The following is a 22,043-nucleotide window of genomic DNA, read 5'->3' as shown; positions in this document are numbered from 1 at the left end:
TAAAGGCCCTTCTATGAGCATCATTTCCAGTGTTGTTGTTTCTCATTACGGGAACTTCCAGTACTGCTGTCGTTCCTTTGGTTGTTGTCGTCTTGATTTAACAACGGCCAATCCATGTCGTAGACACCGTCATTTCCATACTGTTGGCTACAATTACGAGTACCTTGATGTTGCCGTGACTGTTACCTCTAATGTCGTTGCTTGGAACGGAGCTCTACGATCTTTCACATTCTGTGTCACGTACTAAGGCACTACTCAATGCGTGGGAAGTCACACATTCCACTCTATAGACAATTGTCATCGTTCATGTCTCGATTGATTAGTAGGAGTTGACTCCCATAAGTCGCTGGCTAGGGTTAAGGATTCGATTGAAGTCAACTTGCTGGTGTTCGTTGCCGGTAACCAGGGCCGTTCTGATACTGAGGTACGTGAGATACTACGCTCATCCTTTTGTCCATCGATCTAGCAAGTTGATTGAGTAACACACGGTATGTTGCGAGAGTGTTGCAGAAGTGATCGCACTTCGGAATCTAAGATGTTAATACATTGAGTTCCAGCAAACGAAGAGGAGTGAGAAAGGTATAGATCAATCATTCGACGCTGCGACATCCAACTCAGGGATGTTCGTATAAGCACCTAATATTCTACACAGTTCGCTAGGCGTTCAGATGGGTGTTTAGGTAATACTCGATAGCATCGAGATTCGTAAGGATTCAGAGAGGAGTGAGAAGATCACGTTCAAGTAGGAGGCAATCACTGCTAGGACTCCTATAGATTTGTTACGCTTCACACTATTCGAATAACGGAGCAGAACCCCTTTTTCACTTGTTAAGTCTCACTGGGACTCACATGCACCCCACATTATTATTATGTGTGCACCCACAATAATATTGTGATTTGCATGCTCATCTCAGTTCCTCCCAACTCATGTCAAATGGTTCCTCAAACTCATATGTCAAACGGAGGTTGTCAGAGTAATAAGATCACAAAATTTCAAGGAGTAAGGCATACTATTAACGCATCATAAAGTAAGCAAGCAATCCATGCCATCATGCTATAGTGATGAGTGTGTGTTCATATTTTACGTCATAAACAAATGTGTACTAGTCATGTAATGTATGCAACAAGTGAGAAAGACGAATCTTGCAATCTGGAGTTGAGTGTCATGGTCGTATTCACGTATTCAAAACTGTTCAGTTATAGTCTGGTTTTACAAAACGTTTTAAAACCAAGTTCACTATAACCAGTGGCTCTGATACCAACTGTCACACCCCCAAAATACCACATGCGGAAACCCCCACGAGGCGTGTGACGTACCAGGATCTAGCCACCAATCACATTGAACTCATACATGATTTAAATAAAACGTTCATTTATTAAGGTAAAGTATTACATTACATAAAGCATGACTCATCGTATTCAGCGGAAGCATAAATCATGTGTTAAGTGTTACATAAACCGTATGAACAAAAACCATTAGACTTGTCTCGCAATCCCATGCTTTACGACCCATGACCACTCCAGCATCCCAGACAGCAAGTTCCACAATCCACATAATCTATAACCTGCGACAACGCTGGTGAGTTCATAGTTTTACGAAAACGTTATTTACCAAGTGTTTAGTTCCGTTCATTGACTACAATGTTGATAATACCTCTGATACAAGATGGCTCCTAATTTATTTTGCCCTTTCCCCAATGCTCCTATCAAAGCATTGGGCATGACTGAGTCATTAGTTCACACCCGTCCTCTCAGGTACGGGGTAAGGGTGCCAAACCTAGATAGCGCTACCAACTAATACTCCGTTACCTCTCAGGTAACAAACAAGATGGGACTTAAGGGTAATAGGACGAGTGCATTATCCAACATTCCATATTTTACCCACGAGACGTATAACTCTCAGGAATACCCAATTGATTTACCCAAAAACCTATCCCTCTCAGGGATACCCAACGACTGTCCCAACCACCGAGACGCATGCTCAAAAGGAATGAACTCACCTTGGTGTTGCTCGGTAAGAGTAGTTACGGGTTCAAGTTGCTCAAATCAATCCTAACATGGTTACCATTAACAATCAGTTTCGCGATACTTAAACACAAATCCCTTTTAATGCAAGTTGTACCACATATGACACAAGTAACATGCACTTAACTTCATACAAATTGTAACAGTTGATCATACAATGCAATTAACAACATACATCGTAGTATCACATAATAGGTGATTAAATCCCCCGATATCTGTTTGTTTACACGACTACATTTTGAAATCATACATTGTAACAATGTGCAGTCCACATGGTTTGTCGGCGGCCCAACCTGACTGGCCCAATCAGGTAGCGTGCAAGTGGGTTCGAGGTGTGCGGCCCGTTTGACTCAAGGCCCAATGAGGGTGCTAGTTTAAAAGACCGTGCGGCCTAATATGCAATAACAACCCATATACTACCAAAGCCCAAGAAAACATGTACTTTAGTGTTGTGATTTAATCAAAGAGTGCAGCCCAAACTAGTAGGCGGTAACATTATGTGATCCATTAATTCGAGCCCAACCAGCGCTGCATCAAACTGTGTGGCCCAACACGAGTTTGAATGTGTGCGACCCAGCACAGATGGCCCGTGGATCAGGCAGTAAAACCCACTCGGTTAAGTGTGTGGTTCTTAAAACTAATTTGCCAAATACTTTGAATAATTCCATCTAATGTTACAGCAACAGTCTATTATTCCTAATCCACAATTTAAAGCAACTTCCAAAATTTCACATGTCTTATAACATGATTCTAGCACATAATCAAATCGCCACATAACTCATTCGGATCTATTACTCATCTTGGTTTACCAGTTCATTGTTTCATCAATTTCATCACCATTTGTCATGCATATAGATATGTATAATTTAACAACTCACACTAAAATTAATACTTAGTATGTTAATTGTATATTAAGAAAACCCTAATTAAGAAACCCAAGTAATTCCGCATAAACCCTAAAATTTTCAGAACAACCAGAATCAGGATCAGGGCCCCTAAAACTCAAGAGGGGTAAAACCTAGTTGACGATTATCCTTCGAATTCGTTGTCTAAGTATAATTTTTGTTGAACGTCGACTCAGCAAGGCTATGCAAGTGACCAGGCTACCCTAGGATAGGGGGACAAGCCCCGTGACACGCGACAGATGTCGCGCATTCCTTCGCGACACGCGGGGGTGCATATTTTCAGTATATATAGAGGGGTCTGGCACTTGACAATCTGCTTTACTTCGATGATCAAATTCCAAACCTACGTTAAGTTATAGCAGAAACAGTTCACAACACACACTAATCTCGAAACGCTGCCGCAATCAGGGTAATAACTCGATCGCTATTACGATTCAACGTCCGATCGATTGTAACTATCCAACGATTGTCTAAGTGCCGCTCAAATTGAGTTTATACTTTGTTATTCATCGTGATTTCGACTTGAATGTTTGAGTGCTGTTCGAACTCGGACTATACTCTGTCATTCGTTGTGAATCCGCTGAATTGTTAAGTATTGCACTTGTAAATCGTTGTGAGGGTTTAATCTCGTGAATTGTCGTAACTGCTGTATTAGTTACTAACCCCGTTTGTGTGTGCATTGTCATTTAAATTAGGTTAAAAGGCTAATCAGTAAAGCTTATACTCTGCTCGTTAAATCTGCAATGTGAGTCATTCTCTTTTTATCAACTGTTTTACAAAACTCCAATTTATTTTCAAAGTTATAATTACAGGGATTAAGTCTTTGTAATCACCAAATTACAGCCGGTATGTGGGGTTTTGTATACATTACTTGATAATCTTCAACATTGGGGCAGCCAATGGGTGATATGACCATAATCACAGACACCACTGGACAGGTGGGCCAGTGGGTCGAGTGACAAAGTACCGTGGGTAGTTGGTTTGATATCAGAAACATTGTAATCACTCTTAATACTGTAAATTATAACAAATGTGTCGTTTTAGTAAAATGAATGATTCACTCAGTATTTCCCCGCTGACAAAACCTTTTTCAAACATGTTTCAGGTGATCTACTGTGAGCAAAGAAAAGTGCCGTGAAGCACTACCAGCTTAGAAAAGTGGCTCAATGTAAATAAATAAAGAAACATGTTTTGAGAAATAAAGATTTCCCGGTGAAATCAGCTTATTGTAAATTATGGATTTTATCCCTAAAACGGGCAGTTTGAAATATTGAAAGATCCTGTTTTAGAAAGTCTTCCGTTGTCGCCTAAATTGAAATACCACATGATTTCTGTCCCGCGGCTCCTGAAACGGGTCAAACCGGGTCGGGGGCCGTGACATATAAGACCCTTAAATTTTGCATAATCACCTTGCAAATTTATAATGACAGTTGATGATCACAACACACATGCTCAAGATGATTACCAATTAACAATTGGATGTCATATAGTTCAAGGGTTAACATATTATTGCATATCCTCCCTTATCTAATCACGATTTCACACCCTAATTCTTATTCCCTCATATGATCGTTCTATTAATTTGCAAATATCAATCATAATCTAAGCATGAAATTCAGTTTTGCATGCATGAACACAACACAAACAAGCATTCAAGAAACTCTAACTAATGAGTTATCATACTAATCGGAATAGAGGGTGTGCGAATGGAAGACTTTGAATACGAAGGGGTTGCCGTCGCGATTCAAGGGAGGGATGAGGTTGTTTAGGGTTCGCTACTTGATTTCCAAATAATACGTAACATTACACCTCCCTATCATGTATACGCATACACATGGGCTGGGGGTTTTGGGTTCGGCCTGATTTAGCGAGTGGGCCAAGACAAGAGGAGCCCAAATAGTTACGAAGTGTGTGTGTGTCTCGAGCAGGTTTGCGACCCAGTTTAATTGACTAACCAATAAGCATATAAATGGTTTCATGTATAAATGGTTTCATGTATAAATACCCAACACACACATACACACATAAACATTTAATGAATCGAACGTAAAGACACACGTCAAAGGTTGTGGAATTTAAGTAGTGCTAACCTTGAATATTCGGGTTGTCACAGACATCCTAAGATGTCACCATTTTAGGATTGCTCTTACTCAAGCATGTTTAACTTTAGAGTTCCTCTCTTATCCACAATCATTGTAATCAAAATTGTTTATTTTTCTCACTAGGAGCTCAAGAATTTGTTTTGTTTGTCCAACTACAGATTTCCTAAGAGGTCACCATTTTAGGATTGCTCTCACTTAAGCACGTTTAACCTTAGAGTTCTTTTCTTATCCATACTCATTGTGCCCAAAACGCCTTTGGTATATCTAAGGTTGGGCATTGTTTATGAGCATAGTGACTTTGATGTCTATGGACGATGTTGAGTTTGTCTAAGGTATTACAAACAACCCTTTATGGACTCATCATCCTTGGTGATGTTTATCACACCATCATAACTAGGGATCTGAGATTCATCTAAGGTGTGCCAAACACCTACGGTGACTCATCAATGAATATGAGTGACTTTGATGTTATCCCGGGATTTGCTAAGTGTGTCCTGTTACACATCCATGTTGGAGAAGTAGTAATATAGCTATCATCCGTCATTATTTACTAAGTTCCTAATATTTGATCTTTGTTTGAGCCAACTAGTGTTTGCACAATTGATTTGTTGTTGAAATTTTCGACGACCGCGTTCCTTATGTCTAATATTTCTTGATTGGTTTGCTCTAATCTTTACTATATAATAAAATAAACCACTTTAGTGACACTTGTCATCATATTAGGGCATCTCTTATAGATAATTATTGTTTTAGTTTAATCTCTTCTAATTAATTGTATTTAATATTTTTTACTAAAATATTTCTTTTCTTTTTTTCTGTTGGTTATCCAACATCAAGTAATACGTAAGTTTCTAACCTAATAATAAATAAAAAAACAAAGTAAAATGTTATAAAGCATGTAATACACAACTCTCTAACCTAATAAAAAATAAAGTGAGATGTTACAATAAGTAAATAGTATTTCAAAGTTCATTTTGTTAGAAAACACATCTTGATGACTAAATGTGTTAACGGATTACATTATTCGTGTAATACATAATCGTGCAGTACACAAGTTTTTAAAATATGTAGTTATTTTATTACTTGATATATATAATTATATTTATTCAACTCATATAATACACGAGGTTTTAACCTAGTATTTGATATTTTAAACATTCCTCTTAAAAATTAGAAATGCATTATACGAGCACATGACTTTAAATTACATGTTTATATTTTACTAGGGTTAGGATCAAATACAAAGGATAAAATAAATAAGAAGGGTAAGAAGGATTCTAGTCCATTGATTTTAGATTTGGAGGGTTGAGATTAGTTGTAGGGAAATGAAGATAATAGAATGGCATAAAGAGAATCCTATATTTATGTATTTTCTTTCTCCACATGCAAGGCACATGCCAATTCCCCTATCGATTTAAAATGTCTATAACTTTTTCATACGACATTTAAAAAAAATCACCATAATAACGAGCGTTTTTTATCTTTAATATGAGTACCATATTATCATATAAAAATAAAATAAAAAATTTCATTTTTACTGGATTTTTTTTTTGCATTGTGTTAAAGGTTCAGGTCATTGTGTCTTTTAACTGGGTTTTGGTCAGTAGAGTTTCTATACATTGTGTTATTATCAAAACCTATAACACAATGTTAATTTGGTTTCTATCCATTGCGTTTTTATAAGAACCTATAACACAATAAATGACACAATGAAGATGGTGTTATATCTGGGTTTTTTATAAATTGTGTTATTAGTTCAGGTCATTGTGTTTAATATGTTACTCATTGTGTTTTAATCTGTTGTCCATTGTGTTTTAATAATTTGTTCAATTTTTTTATTATCTTTGTTCATTGTGTTTTAGTTTGTTGTGTATTGTGTTTTTAGTTTGTTTTCCATTGTGTCTTCATCTGCTCTCCATTGTGTCTTTTATCTGTTGTCATTAATTGTATCTTTTATCTGTCGTTATATTGTGTTTTTATTTAGTCTGATACTTATTGTGTTATATGTTATCGCCACTGTGTTATACGTTATGGTCATTGTGTTTTAGTATGTTGTCCATTGTGTCTTTATTTGTTGTCATTGATTGTGTTTTTGATCTACTTTACATTGTGTTTTACATCATGTCCATTGTGTTATTATCAAAACCTATAACACAATGTTAATTTGGGTTCTATCCATTGCGTTTTTATAAGAACCTATAACACAATATATGACACAATGAAGATGGTGTTATATATGGGTTTTCTATAAATTGTGTTATTAGTTCAGGTCATTGTGTTTAATATGTTATTTATTGTGTTTTAATATGTTGTCTATTGTGTTTTTATAATTTGTTCAATTTTTTTTTATTATCTTTGTTCATTGTGTTTTAGTTTGTTGTGTATTGTGTTTTTAATTTGTTTTCCATTGTGTCTTCATCTGCTCTCAATTGTGTCTTTTATTTGTTGTCATTAATTGTGTCTTTTATCTGTTGTCATCAATTGTGTTTTTATTTAGTCTGATACTTATTGTGTTATATATTATCGCCATTGTGTTATACGTTATGGTCATTGTGTTTTAGTATGTTGTCCATTGTGTCTTTATCTGTTGTCATTGATTGTGTTTTTGATCTACTTTATATTGTGTTTTACATCATGTCCATTGTGTAATATGCAACTGGGTTTTTGATTTTTTTTTTTTTGAAAAATATAACAATATGGTACTCATATTAAAGATAAAAAACGCTCGATTTTATGGTATAATTTTTTTTAAAAAACAAATGATGTATAAAAAAGTTACAGACGTTTAAAAATTGGGGGGGGGGGATAACATGTGACTTACATGTGCATATTCTCTTTCATCTTGTAGACAAAATTACCCTTTCCATTTAATTTCTCATAGAACACTTGTCACTCTCTGGTGGCTTCTTACCCTTCTTATTTTTAAATATTTTGTATTATAACTCAACCCTATTTTACTATAACAAATATATAAAATAATGTGTTGCCGTCTAACCATAAACAACTATTTTTTTTTTTTGAGTTATACATAAATATTTAAAATAAAGCTTCAGGATATAATAGAAGGATTTTTTTTAGAAAAAAGGTTAGAAAGCAATCATAGGTAGAGGATCCTGTAAAAAGTGCTCAAAGTGTGAGAAGTGTAAGAAGTGTATTATAACACTATATATAATACTATATAACACCATATAAACACCGTATAACAATATGTAACAACATATAATACCATATAACACTATGTTACACTATATATCATTATATAACAAATATAACACTATACATCTATCATAGACATGCTATCAGACAACCTATAGTGTTATATTTGTTATATAATGATATATAGTGTTACATAGTGTTATATGGTATTATATGGTGTTACATATTGTTATACGATGTTTATATGGTGTTATATAGTATTATATATAGTGTTATAATATACTTCTTACACTTCTCACACTTTAAGCCCTTTTTACACTATCCTTACCCTAGCAATCATATCCATTAGATTTAAAATAAACGGTCAAGATTAAATGGGGTGGAATTGAAAAAAGAAAAGAGGCGTGTGAGTTTGTGTGAGGGTATTCTAATCCACCCAATCCAGTAGTTTATCTCTCCTCCAATCCTCCCTGTTTTTACAACGTTAATAACTACTCCATACGACATTTTTTTTATAAAAATTGCACTAAAAGAAAGTTTTTTTTTTATCTTTAAAACAAGTATATAATTACTATACTTTTGAATTTTTGTTTCCAAAAATCCAGATCGTAAACCGCAATGATAAAACTCAGTTCGTAAAATGCAATTTACAATGGTAAAAACCCATATTGTAAAACGGAATTCGAAAACCCAGGTCGTAAAACGCAATTCCCAATGGTAAAACCCAAATCGTAAAACACAATTCGAAACACAGATCATAAAACGAAATTCAAAATGGTAAAACCCAGAGTGTAAAACGCAATTCACAATTATAAAACCTAGATCGTAAAACGCAATGGTAAAACTCAGGTCATAAAACAAAATTCATAATGGTAAACCCAAATCGTAAAACGCAATTCGAAAACCAAGGTCGTAAAACGCAAATCGAAAACCAAGTCGTAAAATGCAATTCAAAAACCCTGATCATAAAACACAATGATTGACGAAATTCTTCAAATTTCTTACACATATTGAAGCTGATTTCTTAGGATTTCTTCAACAATTGACAAAAATTGAATGTTAGAAACATTGACGAACGAATCGATTGGTTAGTGTTTAGATCTTTGATTGATGAAGAAAATCGCAATATGATGTAGTGATTATAGAGAGAGAAAGTGAAGAAAATGTTGAAGTTAATGTGTTCTGAAAATGTCGGATTTTAAAGATGTAGTGAAAGAGAAATAAAAAAGATGAGATGAGATTAATAAAATACCATTCCCATTTGTTTTTCAACAAGTTAACGCCACCCGCGTGTTGCTGCGGGATGTTTATTATGAAAGTTTTAGCATCACTATATTAGAATTTTCACCCCTTAAACAAATCATATTCGAACGTGTAATTTAAACGAATAAACAATACTTATGAATCATCATATATAATAAACAGAGGGATCAATGAAATTAAACCATCATCATTGGTTTAGTAATAATATACTTATGAATCATCAAATATAATAAACATATTATTTAAACCATCATCGTTGGTTAGTAACAATATATATGAAAGAACTTGTATCCTTTTGATAAACCCACGTGTCCCTTCCTTTTGATTGATGTTGCTTCACACCAACGTGTCGTTTGTGTGATGCCTCGCATGAAACAACGTAACACTTCAATTTTATTATGTTGATCTTTTCTTTTCAATGGTTTGTGGAGGCAATGACCGTCGTTTGTATAAGAAAACAACAATTTCTGATTTTGTTTCTCTTTGATAAGATCTAAAAACCCTAAAATGCAGAAAAATAATCCTATTCTGGGTATCTAAAGTCCAGATCAAAAAGTGTACTTCTTTTGTTCCAAAGAATTAGATCTAAGTTCCTATTTTGAAAGTCGTTCACAAAAAGTGTCCTTTCTGTATATTAAGAATGACACAGAAGAAGCATATGAAAAACAAAAAAAATCTTTTTTTTAAGTCCACTTCGCAAAATTGACATGTGTGTTTTATTCCTTTGGATAATATGTAAACCTATACTGTAAAAAAAAAACTAACATGGAAACAAATTCAACAAACTATGAAGAATTTGATGAAGTTACCCGGAGGCGATGAACGAAGAGTCGGTTCGTGTTTGATGGCGGTTGACTTGTTGAAGAAATGGTTATTGATATAACCATCACACCAACGGACACAGCCTTAATCTAAATACTACAATCTTTAAATAATATCATATTATGTAATTCAACCGGTGTGTTCTTTGTTGCCATCACGGTTTGGTTTAACCGGTTCATTCTTGTAATTCACACCGCTTGACTTTTTAACCGGAGCATGGTAATTGTTTATAAAGGACACGTCTTTTAAACGAACCTTATTCTGAAACGGTGTGTTAATAGGGTGTTTGTATGGACATGATGGTTACATAAGTAAGTGGTGCCTCAAGTTACTTTTTGTAGTATTATATAATTTTGATACATGTCACTTCATTCCTTGCTACCCAAACTATACTCCATATTTAATTATCTCCCTTAAAATAAAATATATAATAGTATCATATAATTTAAACGTATTTCTTTACGTTGGTCAACTAGAATCCACACTTGTAAGATCATAAAAGCGTGACGATACAATGAAAAAATAACTAATGTATCGTACATTAGAATATTAGATGCCATTTCAAAATTAAAAAAAATGTGACGATACAATGAAAAAAGAACTAATGTATTGTACATTAGAATATTAGATGCCATTTCAAAAAAACAAAAAAAAAAATGTGACGATACAATGAAAAAAGAACTAATGTATTGTACATTAGAATATTATAGATGCCATTTCAATATAAAATACCCTTTCTTTATTTTTGGAACGCATATTTTTGTTCACAAGGCTTTTGAGCATATAAACGTAACAAACGAATATCCGAATATTTTGTATATTTTTCCTGGAAATTCAGAAAAGTTGCTTCGGTCGTATTTTACGTGTCCAGAGTCCAGACTGGAGTCCCTTATTTTTGTAAAACTACAAGTTAGACCCTCAACTATTTATCAATCTACAAGTTTTATCCATCATGTTGTTCTTATTAATGGATGTTAAATGGCATCCAACTTTTGTCACTTATTGTGTTCTTTGGTTCCTCTAAACTTGAAAAACTTATCACACTACCTATTTAACAATCAAAAACATTTGACTGATTAAAACATCTTTTAATAGTTTTAACTAATAAAAAAGTTTAACACTTTGAGTAAGTTGATTTTCCTATTAATAACCATCTAAGTCCAATTTATTAACAATTGCAACAGTTTGAGTCAAACTTATAAAATAACCAAAATACCCTTATCACTATCATCAACCACCACTATATTAACGTTTATTTGAACAATCAACAAGAAAGATTAAAATTAAAACTCTAAAAGAATCATATTTATAAATGTAAACACGAGTGCCTAAATTTCTTGAACTGATATTGTTAAGTTTTTGAGTTTTGAAATTATAAATTATTGATTTTACTTTATTATGCTTAACATCACTAGATTTTCCTGCTAAATTCCTTTTGTAATTAAAGTTTAATTTTTATTTGAATTGGATTTGAAATCAAATCTCAATTTATTTTCTATTGGATTCGATTGAAACAGGTTTAGTTCACTTCGACTAACATAAAATAAAACCTGACCATGACTAACCGAACCCCAACTTCATAAAATAATACTAAACTTTTCTTTTTTTGAACAATTTTTTTTACTCCTGTCAACTATGAGACTTGAACACAAGATCTCACCTTCCCAAAAATATTAAAGACTTTGCCGTTACTAAGGGCGTAAGGGGCACTCCTCTAAGGGGGGAGTGACCTCTCTTACACACACCCAATCAGCACGCGCCACGTCAACTCCCCCCACACCCTCAATTTGATGGCGGCACTCCTCTCTTGGGGGACTTGTTTTTTTTTTATTTTTTTAATTAAGTTGAAAAAATCAAAAAGAAAAAAAAAGGAAAATACTTGATTGGTTGAATCAATGGTGGGCCACCCTCTCCCTCTCTCCCTTCATGCGGTGAACACCCACCGCTCCCCACTCCCCGCTTACGCTCCCCGAGGGGTCGGCGGCGGTGTTCCCGCTCGGGGACTCGCCTCACCGAACCCCTCCCCGCAAAGCACCCCGTTCACCCTAATAGACCACCACCTCATTGGTAAAACTCGACACATCATTTTTGAGCTCATGGTAATATAACCAGCCAAATCTAACGAAAGAAAAAGTTATATCTGAAATACAAAGTTTAGGGACCATAACCATAAACTAAAACATAGTTTAAGGACTAAACAAGCAATTCACAATTCTATTTCAACAACAAACCCAATGCCTATAAATTAACCCCCTCTCTTCCACAAACCTTCAAAAAACCCCAACAACCAATTCTTCTAGCATCTTCTACGCTCCCTCAACAACATGACTCGCATGACAAATTCCGTCACTAAATCGTCACAACAAACAACCATCAAGTTCCTCTACAGCTACGCCGGAAAAATCCTGCCACGTCACACAGACGGCAATCTCCGCTACGTCGGCGGCCACACCAGAGTCCTCGCCGTTGACCGTTCCGTCACCTACGCTGAACTGATCGTCAAGCTTTGGGAATCGTGCGGATTCTCCGTCAATTTGAAGTGTAAATTACCGTCGGAAGATCTGGACGTTTTGGTCTCCGTTTCTTCCGATGAAGAGCTTGCTGCTGTTATCGAAGAGTACGATCGAGTTTCGCCGGGCGCGAAGATCAGAGCCGTACTGTTTCCGGTGAATTCATTGAAGACAATTTCTCCGGTTCCGTCTGCTGAATCGCTGGTTGATTTTCTGGCGACGAAACCGTTGACGTGTTCAAGAAGACAACAGCATCGTCGGTATTCTGTCGCTGGATCGTCTCGATTCAGTCAAGTTTCAAACCCTAAGAGTTTGTTCTGTTATGATTCTAACACCCAATGGTTGAACAGGAAACAGTTAGGTGGTAGATAATATAGGTAGTTATATAACAAGCTTGTCAAGTTACGGCGAATTTAAATCTTAGAAGATGTAGAGTTGATAATTGAAACTGCAATGTAGTTGATTACCGTGTTGATGTAGATGTGATTCGTCATTCAATCGCTTTTCGTGTTATTCGAGTCGGTTTTTTCGAATTCGAACTTTTTAAAAAGTGACTTCGAACTTAAGAGTGTGAGTGTGGGTGTGGGCGTGGGTTTTAGGCGTTTTGACCCTTTAACGCCGGGTGCTAAACCCCGGGTTGGTGTTTTGGTCAGCATTGCCCGCTTGGCGTGAAGATTCTGCCTGGCGTGGAGCGGGGGTGGGTGACATGACGGGCTGTGGTTGGATGGTTTAATGTAGGTTTTTTAATTTTCTTTGTAGTTTTAAAAAAGAGTAAACTTCCGTTTTGCTCCCTGTGGTTTGGTCACTTTAACGGTTTTGCCCCAAACCTTTAAAAATAGCCATTTTACTTCCCTGATGTTTTGGTTTTGTTGCCAGTTTGCTCCTTGCGGGGAGCAAAATGGAAAAACAAACAATTTGGATGGAGTTAGAGACGGGGAGCAAACTGGCAAAAAAAACCGAAACATCAGGGAGTAAAATGGCTTTTTTTAAAGGTTTGGAGCAAAACTGTTAAAGTGACCAAACCACAGAGAGCAAAACGGAAGTTTACTCTTTAAAAAAAATTCCAAATGGCTCGCCATGCCCAGCTAAGCGACACCCCACCATACTCCTAGTTTTTGAGTGTTAGCTTGTGGATTTCACCCTCACCACGTGTCGAGCAATGCCCTCAACCCAAACCCCTCCACCACAAAAATTCGAATGTAGATATTCGAAGCTATGCGAATCCAAGTTGATATGTAAAAATTGAATTAGAAGAAAACATTATTTCTTTATAATTTTGTTTATTATTATTATTATTTTTTTTTTTTGAAAACCTTATATCTTTCACAATAAATTCTAGAGTAAAATGGGATTTGTGTCTCTAAGACCGTGGGGTAAGGTGGGGCTTGGGTTGGAGCTTGAGTCGGGCATTGGTTGACACGTGGAATGGGTGTAAGAATGGTAATCAAACCCGAACTCGTTGGGTAAACCCGAAACCCGACACATTTGGGACAGGTTTGGGAATAAATTTTATTTTTTTCGCGGGTTTGGGTCGGGTTTGGGATTTAGTGATATACCCGTTTACCCGACCCAATTACCCGATAAAGTGTATCTGTTTATCCGATTGTATACCCGATATAATTTCTTTTATATTATTAAATGTGTATATATATGATACATCCATTTTTTACACATGTAGGTATTCTATTCCGTATATACATTGTAGTTATTTGATATATATTTTTATAATGAAAATACAAAATGTAACCGGTTAGTAGTTACCCGATAAATACCCAATGGGTTTTGAGATGAGTATAACCAACGAGTAATCTTTTTAAATTAACGGGTTACCCGAAACCCGCGGGTATACCCGATACCCGATGGGTATTTACCCGCTAGAAACCCGACGGGTTTTGGGACAAGCTTATCTAACCGGGTTTGGGTTTGGGATTACCTAAACCCGTCCCAACCCGACCCATTGCCATCCCTAAATGGGTGGCAGAACATGGGCTAAATCCACATTCAACACGGTATGGTGGGGCGGGGGTTTGGGGCGTGGGTTTGGTGGGCTTCGCTGGGCTGGGCTGACCCGTTGGGCTATTTCAATAACAACAAATTTACTTTTTTAATATTTTTAAATAAAGGAAATTACAAAAAAAAATTCTAACTTTTATATTTGTTTTTTATCTCTTCTCTCAACGCCAAGACTAGTTCTAACTCGTCACCCTGTAGGTGATCAATCGGCTGGGATAGAATTTTCAAATCATCCCGTCTTTGTTTCAGGGCATCTCTAGCGGCATCTCTAGCTTCTTTGCTCCTTCGTATTTCGGCCCTTTGTTGTTGGAATACGTTGAATGTATCCAACTTGCATGAAATGTCATCCAACTGGTCGCTGTATATTCCCCTACGCGAGCCAGAACTCCCAGCTGAAGGCGATGCCGTATCAGATCTAGATTTTTGAGGCATTTCTTCCATGCTCAGGCTGGTTTGGGCTTGGCGAATCATCCAAAAGGTCCTCAAACTCTTGATCTCGTGCATCAGATTGGGTTTGGGACGAGGCCCTTGACCTTTTGGAAGACGAGTTAGTTTCGCTACCAATGGGGATAGTCGCCCACTTTGGATGGAATTTACAAATCTCCCAACAATGCATGAAACGGAAGTGGGTCTTCATATTTGATTTGAATGTGACCACTGCATTTGTCAAAATGTCGGCTTCGGTTTCACCACTTTTAGGGTTTTACTTTGCTTTATTTAAAAAACCACTAAATTTTGTAAGTTGGGTGCTTATCTCGCTCCACTTTGAGGATAAGCTATCGTTTTCACGATAAGTCTCCCTACTCATTTCTTCATGGAATAGTCTACTAACCGATTCTCACAGGGCGGTTCGATGTTGCGAATTTCCTATTTTAATAAAAAAAAATTAATATATTACAAACTTATATAAAAAATAACCATTCCATTAATAAAACAAAGGTTAAGAATACCTAAAGTTGAATGTTGAGATTGTTCACACAAAGCCCTCGCCAATGCAACTTCTTCAGCATAGACCCATTTTTGTTGTTTTCGTTTGGTGCTTTCAACTACTTTATCCTCCTCAGTTTTTTTCTTATGACTTCTCTTTTTGATGGGTTTCGATGCGGAAGGACCATCATTGGGTGGTTGAGTTTCGGGAACGGATTCGTTTTGTGAAAGGTCGATGGGCGATTGTGAAAACGGGGTAGGTATCGAATCGTCGGTGTGTGTGAAGTTAGTAAATAAACGATTCCCGATATACGATGCATAACCGGTCATGTCGGGCATAGGAGAGTGTATGAAAAATGGACGAGCTATTGGACGAGTGGGTGGTGGGCTAGAATTATTTTCTTGGAATCCATACGGGTTGCTCGGGTCAAAAGGACGGTTGTAAGGATGCATTTTTTCGTTTTGTAGAAGGAGAATTGAAGATGTATAGAAGATGTGGTTGAATGTGGTAAAAAATAGAAGAAAAATGTGAGTTTTATAGTGAAAAAATAGAAGAAAATATTTTTTTTTTAATATAGCCGTTGGCCAACGGCTAGCCCAACGACTCTTTTCTTTTGGCCATACACAGCCCGCCATGCCAGCCCCCTTCCCCCGCCCCACGCCCGGCTTAAAACCCAAGCCCCAAGGGCCACGCCCCAACCCAAGCCCACCCGGGGTGGTGCCTTGGGCGTTTTCCCCCAACCCACGCCCCATACCCCATGACCTAAGGTTTGGAGACGAAGTGAACTTGAGTTCCTGAATGAGATTTTTTATTTTTAGTTCTTGTTGTTTGAAATTTGCTAGTTTGACCGTTAGGTCAAGAGGTATCTTGTTAATTCATAATACTAAAAATAAAAAAAAAACAAATTCAATAATAAATCCTCAAATTCTTGTTTCTTGAACAACCCAGGTTTGATTTCAAATTCCTTTTTCTTTATTTTTTTTAAAGGAAAACTTCATTAAAAAACGTCAAACCTCAAAATGAGACGGCCACGAACCAATCTACATAAATACAAATTTACACCAATTAAACCAAGAAACTTTTATCTTTTTGAATATACTATTAAACCATAAAAATCCAACAGATTTGATCTCTCCGACATTATTTTTACTTTCACCTTTCTCATCTCCATCAATTCTAGACAAATTAAACTCATAATCAACCTTGGCATCAGGAATAACCAACACACAATTCAGCAGAGCAGCAAAGAACATGTTTTTTTTGAGGAAGGAAGATCGTGTCTTTTGAGCTTTGACAAAAGCCCTTAAAACATTACTTACTTCAAGAGTTATCAAGCCTTTAATTTGTCTTGGATTGACGCCTCCATCGTGTGTTTACGACTGCGAGTTAATTGCTGAGCTTTATAAATTTTTTATCGTGTTTTGGTTTGAGATTGTTTTATGATTAGGTTTTGGTTTTGGTTTTGGTTTTGGTTTTAGTCTTATCTTTTGAAAATTCTTATTCTTAGAATTTATGAACGTTTGAGATTTAAACGTAAGAAGGTGCTTCGTGAAGTTAAATTGAGTTGTTTTAAAAGAACTTTTTAGTGGTAAATCAATTTTTCTATAGTTCTATGCAATGTTTTAAATATCGGTATAAATCAGCGGTAATACCGGATACCAGACACAACCCCAGTATGTTTAAGGCCGGTAAAACGAGGATACAGCATAAGGTCTAATCTGCTGGTAAACCGATTGTATCGGTTAAACCGGATTACAAAATCTTAAAATTGATTTTTGAATTTAAAAAGTCCGATATTTTGGTACAATCCATCGACATAAACCTATTGTACACTTTTATTTAAAAAACTTTGTTGGAATATTGTATACTTTTGGACTACATTTTAATATGGATTTACTTTTTGATTATTATTATTTTTTTTATTAAAGAATTATGTACTTTTGGATTATATTTTGAGTTCAAGTTGTAATTTATGGAATTATAGGGTTAACTGTTTAACTCAGTTGAACCGCTTGATACAACCCGATTCAACAGATCGAGCCATTTCTAAATCCAATCCAGTACGATTTAAAAACTGATTTTTAAAACATTGGTTCAATGTGTGCTCATTTGCATCAATTTGAGATTTAAACCGAAAAAGGTACTTCGTGAGGTTAGATTGAGCTATTTTAAAGCATTCTTTTTGGGTAAATCTATTTTTATACTAGAATAATCATATATATAACTAGTTTTTTACTATCGCCGTGTTGCGGCGGACGTCTTTTGTTGTTTAGTCTGTGTTTATGTGACAACCCTCATAATTACGTGTATCCGTACGATTGATTAATATTAAATTGTGCTTATTGATTGTGCAGAAAATTGACTAAATGATCATGTATGCTTTTTTATGTGTTGAGAATTAAATGTGTTACAAAAAGATACATAAAAGACACTATACGGTGAAATTTAACACCTTAACGGAACAGTACTTAACCGAACAACCAGACATTGCCCGGGACACCAAAATATTGCAAGAAACATTGTTAATTATTTCTTGGCTAGTTATGATCCCCGTTCACCATAAAACCCACTAAAATATCCATTAACTAACAAATGTTACCATATACTTGGATTTGAATTAGTATTTACCACTTACCATCAAAATGTTACAATTAACCCCCCCTCTCAATATTTACGGCCCCATAGGGGACCCACCCTCATCATCACCATATCCCATGGAATATTATCTCTAATTTTGATTGGGCCTCTTTATTTGTTGCACTTGCCAAGATATTGTGAAATGATTGTAATTATGGCCATAGATTCCCAAGATCATTCCATATCCCACAAGTTACATCTAGTGTCACAGCCCCCGATCCCTAGTTCCCAGGAACGGGCGGCCGTGAGCCAGTTTCGGTGGTATCACGTTTATTTATCCAATTTGGCAGCGAAAATTTTCATCAGGACCGTAGTTAGGAAATATTTAATCAGAGTAAACCACCATGTTTTATAACATTAAACATATGGGTAAAACCCAAGTTTTCAGTACACACATTTTATAGGAATAAATCCTATTTATTTAATAAAAACATCCATTTTATTCTTAGGTAACTTTATTGCCACTTTTCCAAGCCTTCAGTGCTGTCCAGCTGGCTTCTATTTGACTTTCACATTTTGTTACCTGAAACGCGTTTTAAAAACATTTTGTCAGTGGGAAATACTGGTGAGTGAATCCCATTTTAATCAGGTTTAAAGAAAATAATTTCACAGTGAACAGTATTGAGAGCGATCCCGCAATTACATTTGTTTCCAAGTTATATCAATTATCACCCGTTGGTACTGTCAGTCCTGACTTGTGGAAATGTTACTCCTTAACCAGGAGGTAACAAATTTTGTATACAAAACCCCAACATACCCACGATAATTGTATTCTTACAAATACTCAATAACTGTTATTCGCATGGAAAAGTATGTAAGGTTTTGTAAAAACATTTAACAAAAAGAGGATTACTCACAAAAATGAGTACATAAAAAGAAGGATTAACTCACATTGCTGTCTTAGGTTATTCTTTAGGGTTTCCTGGTGAATATCTATAATTTATACAAATGCACGTGTGTTAATATAATAACCCATTTTAACATTAGTAATACCCTCCCCGAGACGGCATTCCAACGACTACGTCGGGCAGAACCACGACAGCCGTTACGGAACCCTAGATCAATCGGGCAGAGTATCTAATACGTCTCCAGGGGTTATAATACTTACATCGTAGCAGAACCTCGCTAATTTAGGGGGTATAATGCCCGGGTATAATAACGCCACTACAGAAATTTAGAAAGAAAGAAAGAAAATGAACGACGGAAAGTGAAATCCGATGCGTTCTATTTATAGGGCCTGATTCTGTCTCTCTCGCGGCCCGCGTAACATGAGCATAGGGCCTACGCGGCCCGCGTTGACCTCCGGTCAATGCGTAGCTTAGCTGGGTCACTATGTAGCTTGTCCGGGTGTTGGGCCACGTGGCGGCCCAGGGCTGCGCCACATTCCAGGTCGCTCGCGGCCCGCATGAACTTAGACGGAACCATACGCGGCCCGCATGAACTTAAGAATTCAGCGGAGTCCGGTTACATCTTAATGCGGCCCGCGTTAAGTTGAGGTGAGGTCCTATGCGGCCCGCCTCAGCTTAAATTTTTAGTGTTTTTAATTTATTATATATATACAATCTATTTTGGGCTCGGTTTTCATATACGGGGTGCATATAATGACATATTGATATATTTCAAGATATATTAGGGTGTCAAGATTATTATGAGGGTGTTGGTTTTACCGAGGGTTGTTATATCCTCCCCACCTTGTTTTAGAGCTCGTCCTCGAGATCTACTGAAACAAGTGTGGATATTTCTTTTGCATTTCTGATTCAAGCTCCCATGTGTACTCAGGTCCTCTTTTGGAGTCCCATTTCACTTTGACCAGAACAAATCTCTTATGCTTGAGATTCTTAATTTTCCTATCTTCAATCTGTAGAGGTCTCTCTACAAATTTGAGTTGTTTATTACTTCTATATCTTTAAGAGGTACTAAGAGTGATTCATCGGCTAGACACTTTTTGAGATTAGATACATGAAATACATCATGTATTCCTGCCATTTCCTCTGGCAGTTGTAGCTGATAGGCTACAGGTCCTACTCTTTTAAGAATCTTGAAAGGTCCAATATACGTATTCGGCGGCTAAGAGACATGCAAAGGAAGCTAAGAGTGAAAGGGGAGACAAACCAGTCAGGATGACTACCCTCACAACTGATAAAGTGATCACTTTCGATAGTGATGATAGGGATACTGTTCAGGATCCTCACCATGATGCTTTGGTAATAACATTATATGTGGCTAACCATTTTGTACGCAGGATACTGATAGACAACGGTAGTTCTGTCAATATATTTCAGCTGGAAACATTGAAGTGGATGAATGTATCTCCGATGGACATTACTTCGAAGTCCACTGTGCTCGTTGGTTTCAGTGGAGAAGCTAGAAATATTGTAGGAGAGATAAAGTTGCCAGTATACGTTGAAGGGGTCAACTCGATACAACGCTTCTGTGTGATGGACTCCTTATCCTGCTATAACATCATACTGGGAAGACCATGGATTCACGATATGAAGGCTGTGCCATCAACATATCACCAATGCATCAAGATCCCTACCCCTTGGGGAGTTGTCAAGGTTGAAAGTGATCAGCAGGAAGCGAAAGAATGCTACTCATCTTCGATGAAATCTTCAACTAAGCCTAATCAAGCATAGCAATTAAAGATGCGGGCCCGGGATACCTTGGAAGCTTCGGAGCAGGATGTGAAGAAAATTATCCTGGATCAGGATAATCCTGATATCTCGGTGCTCGTAGGAACCAATATCCCTCAGGATATTGAAGTGCAGTTAACTAACTTTTTGAAATGCAGGATGTCAACGTTTGCATGGAAGCATGAGGATATGACAGGCATATCCAAAGACATTATCACTCACAAGCTTGGAATTGACAGATCATTCAAGCCTGTTCAGCAAAAGAGAAGAAAATTTGCTCCTGAGCGGAATACGATCATCCAAGAGGAAGTTGAAAGACTATTGAAGTCCAAGATGATCAGAGAAGTCAAGTTCCCAAGGTGGTTGGCAAATGTGGTCGTAGTGCAGAAGAAAAATGCGAAATGGAGAGTCTGTGTAGATTACACGGACTTGAATAAGGCTTATCCTAAAGATCCGTTCCCCCTTCCTTATATAGATGCAATGGTGGATGCTACTGCTGGGCATGAAATGTTAACGTTCATGGACGCATCCTCAGGATTTCAGCAGATTCAAATGGAGCCTTCGGATCAGGAGGATACTGCTTTCATGACACCAACAGGTATATATTGCTATACTGCTATGCCTTTCGGTTTGAAAAATGCAGGTGCAACATACCAGAGATTAGTAAACATGATGTTCAAAGATAAGCTGGGGGACACCATGGAGGTATATATTGACGATATGGTGGTGAAATCTAAAAAGGCTGAGGATCACCTCCAGGATATCGAGGGAGCATTTGATATCTTGGATCAGTATAACATGAAGCTAAATCCTGCCAAGTGCCATTTCGGAGTGGGGGCAGGAAAGTTTTTAGGATACATGGTGACCAAAAGAGGGATAGAGGCAAGTCCGGAGCAGATTAAAGCTATCCTGGATATAAGATCACCCTCGAATATGAAGGATGTTCAACGGTTAACAGGCCGAGTAGCAGCATTGAACAGATTTATTTCAAGATCCTCGGAAAAATGTAAGGAATTCTATGATATCCTCAAGAAGAATAAGAAGTTCGA

General features: G+C 36.7%; 1 protein-coding gene across 1 annotated transcript; it reads left to right on the top strand.

The window, feature by feature from the left end:
* Positions 1-12,533: 12,533 nt before the first annotated feature.
* On the top strand, positions 12,534-13,316 carry LOC110941736. Its single transcript, XM_022183397.2, has one exon. The coding sequence runs from the start codon at positions 12,598-12,600 to the stop codon at positions 13,153-13,155; it is 558 nt and encodes a 185-aa protein (XP_022039089.1). The 5' UTR covers positions 12,534-12,597; the 3' UTR covers positions 13,156-13,316.
* Positions 13,317-22,043: the final 8,727 nt, after the last annotated feature.

This window comes from Helianthus annuus, chromosome 5 (assembly GCF_002127325.2).
Source record: "Helianthus annuus cultivar XRQ/B chromosome 5, HanXRQr2.0-SUNRISE, whole genome shotgun sequence".
Taxonomy (NCBI): Eukaryota; Viridiplantae; Streptophyta; class Magnoliopsida; order Asterales; family Asteraceae; genus Helianthus; species Helianthus annuus.
Note: the sequence above shows the minus strand (reverse complement) of the source record. Positions and strands in the feature narration are given on the sequence as shown.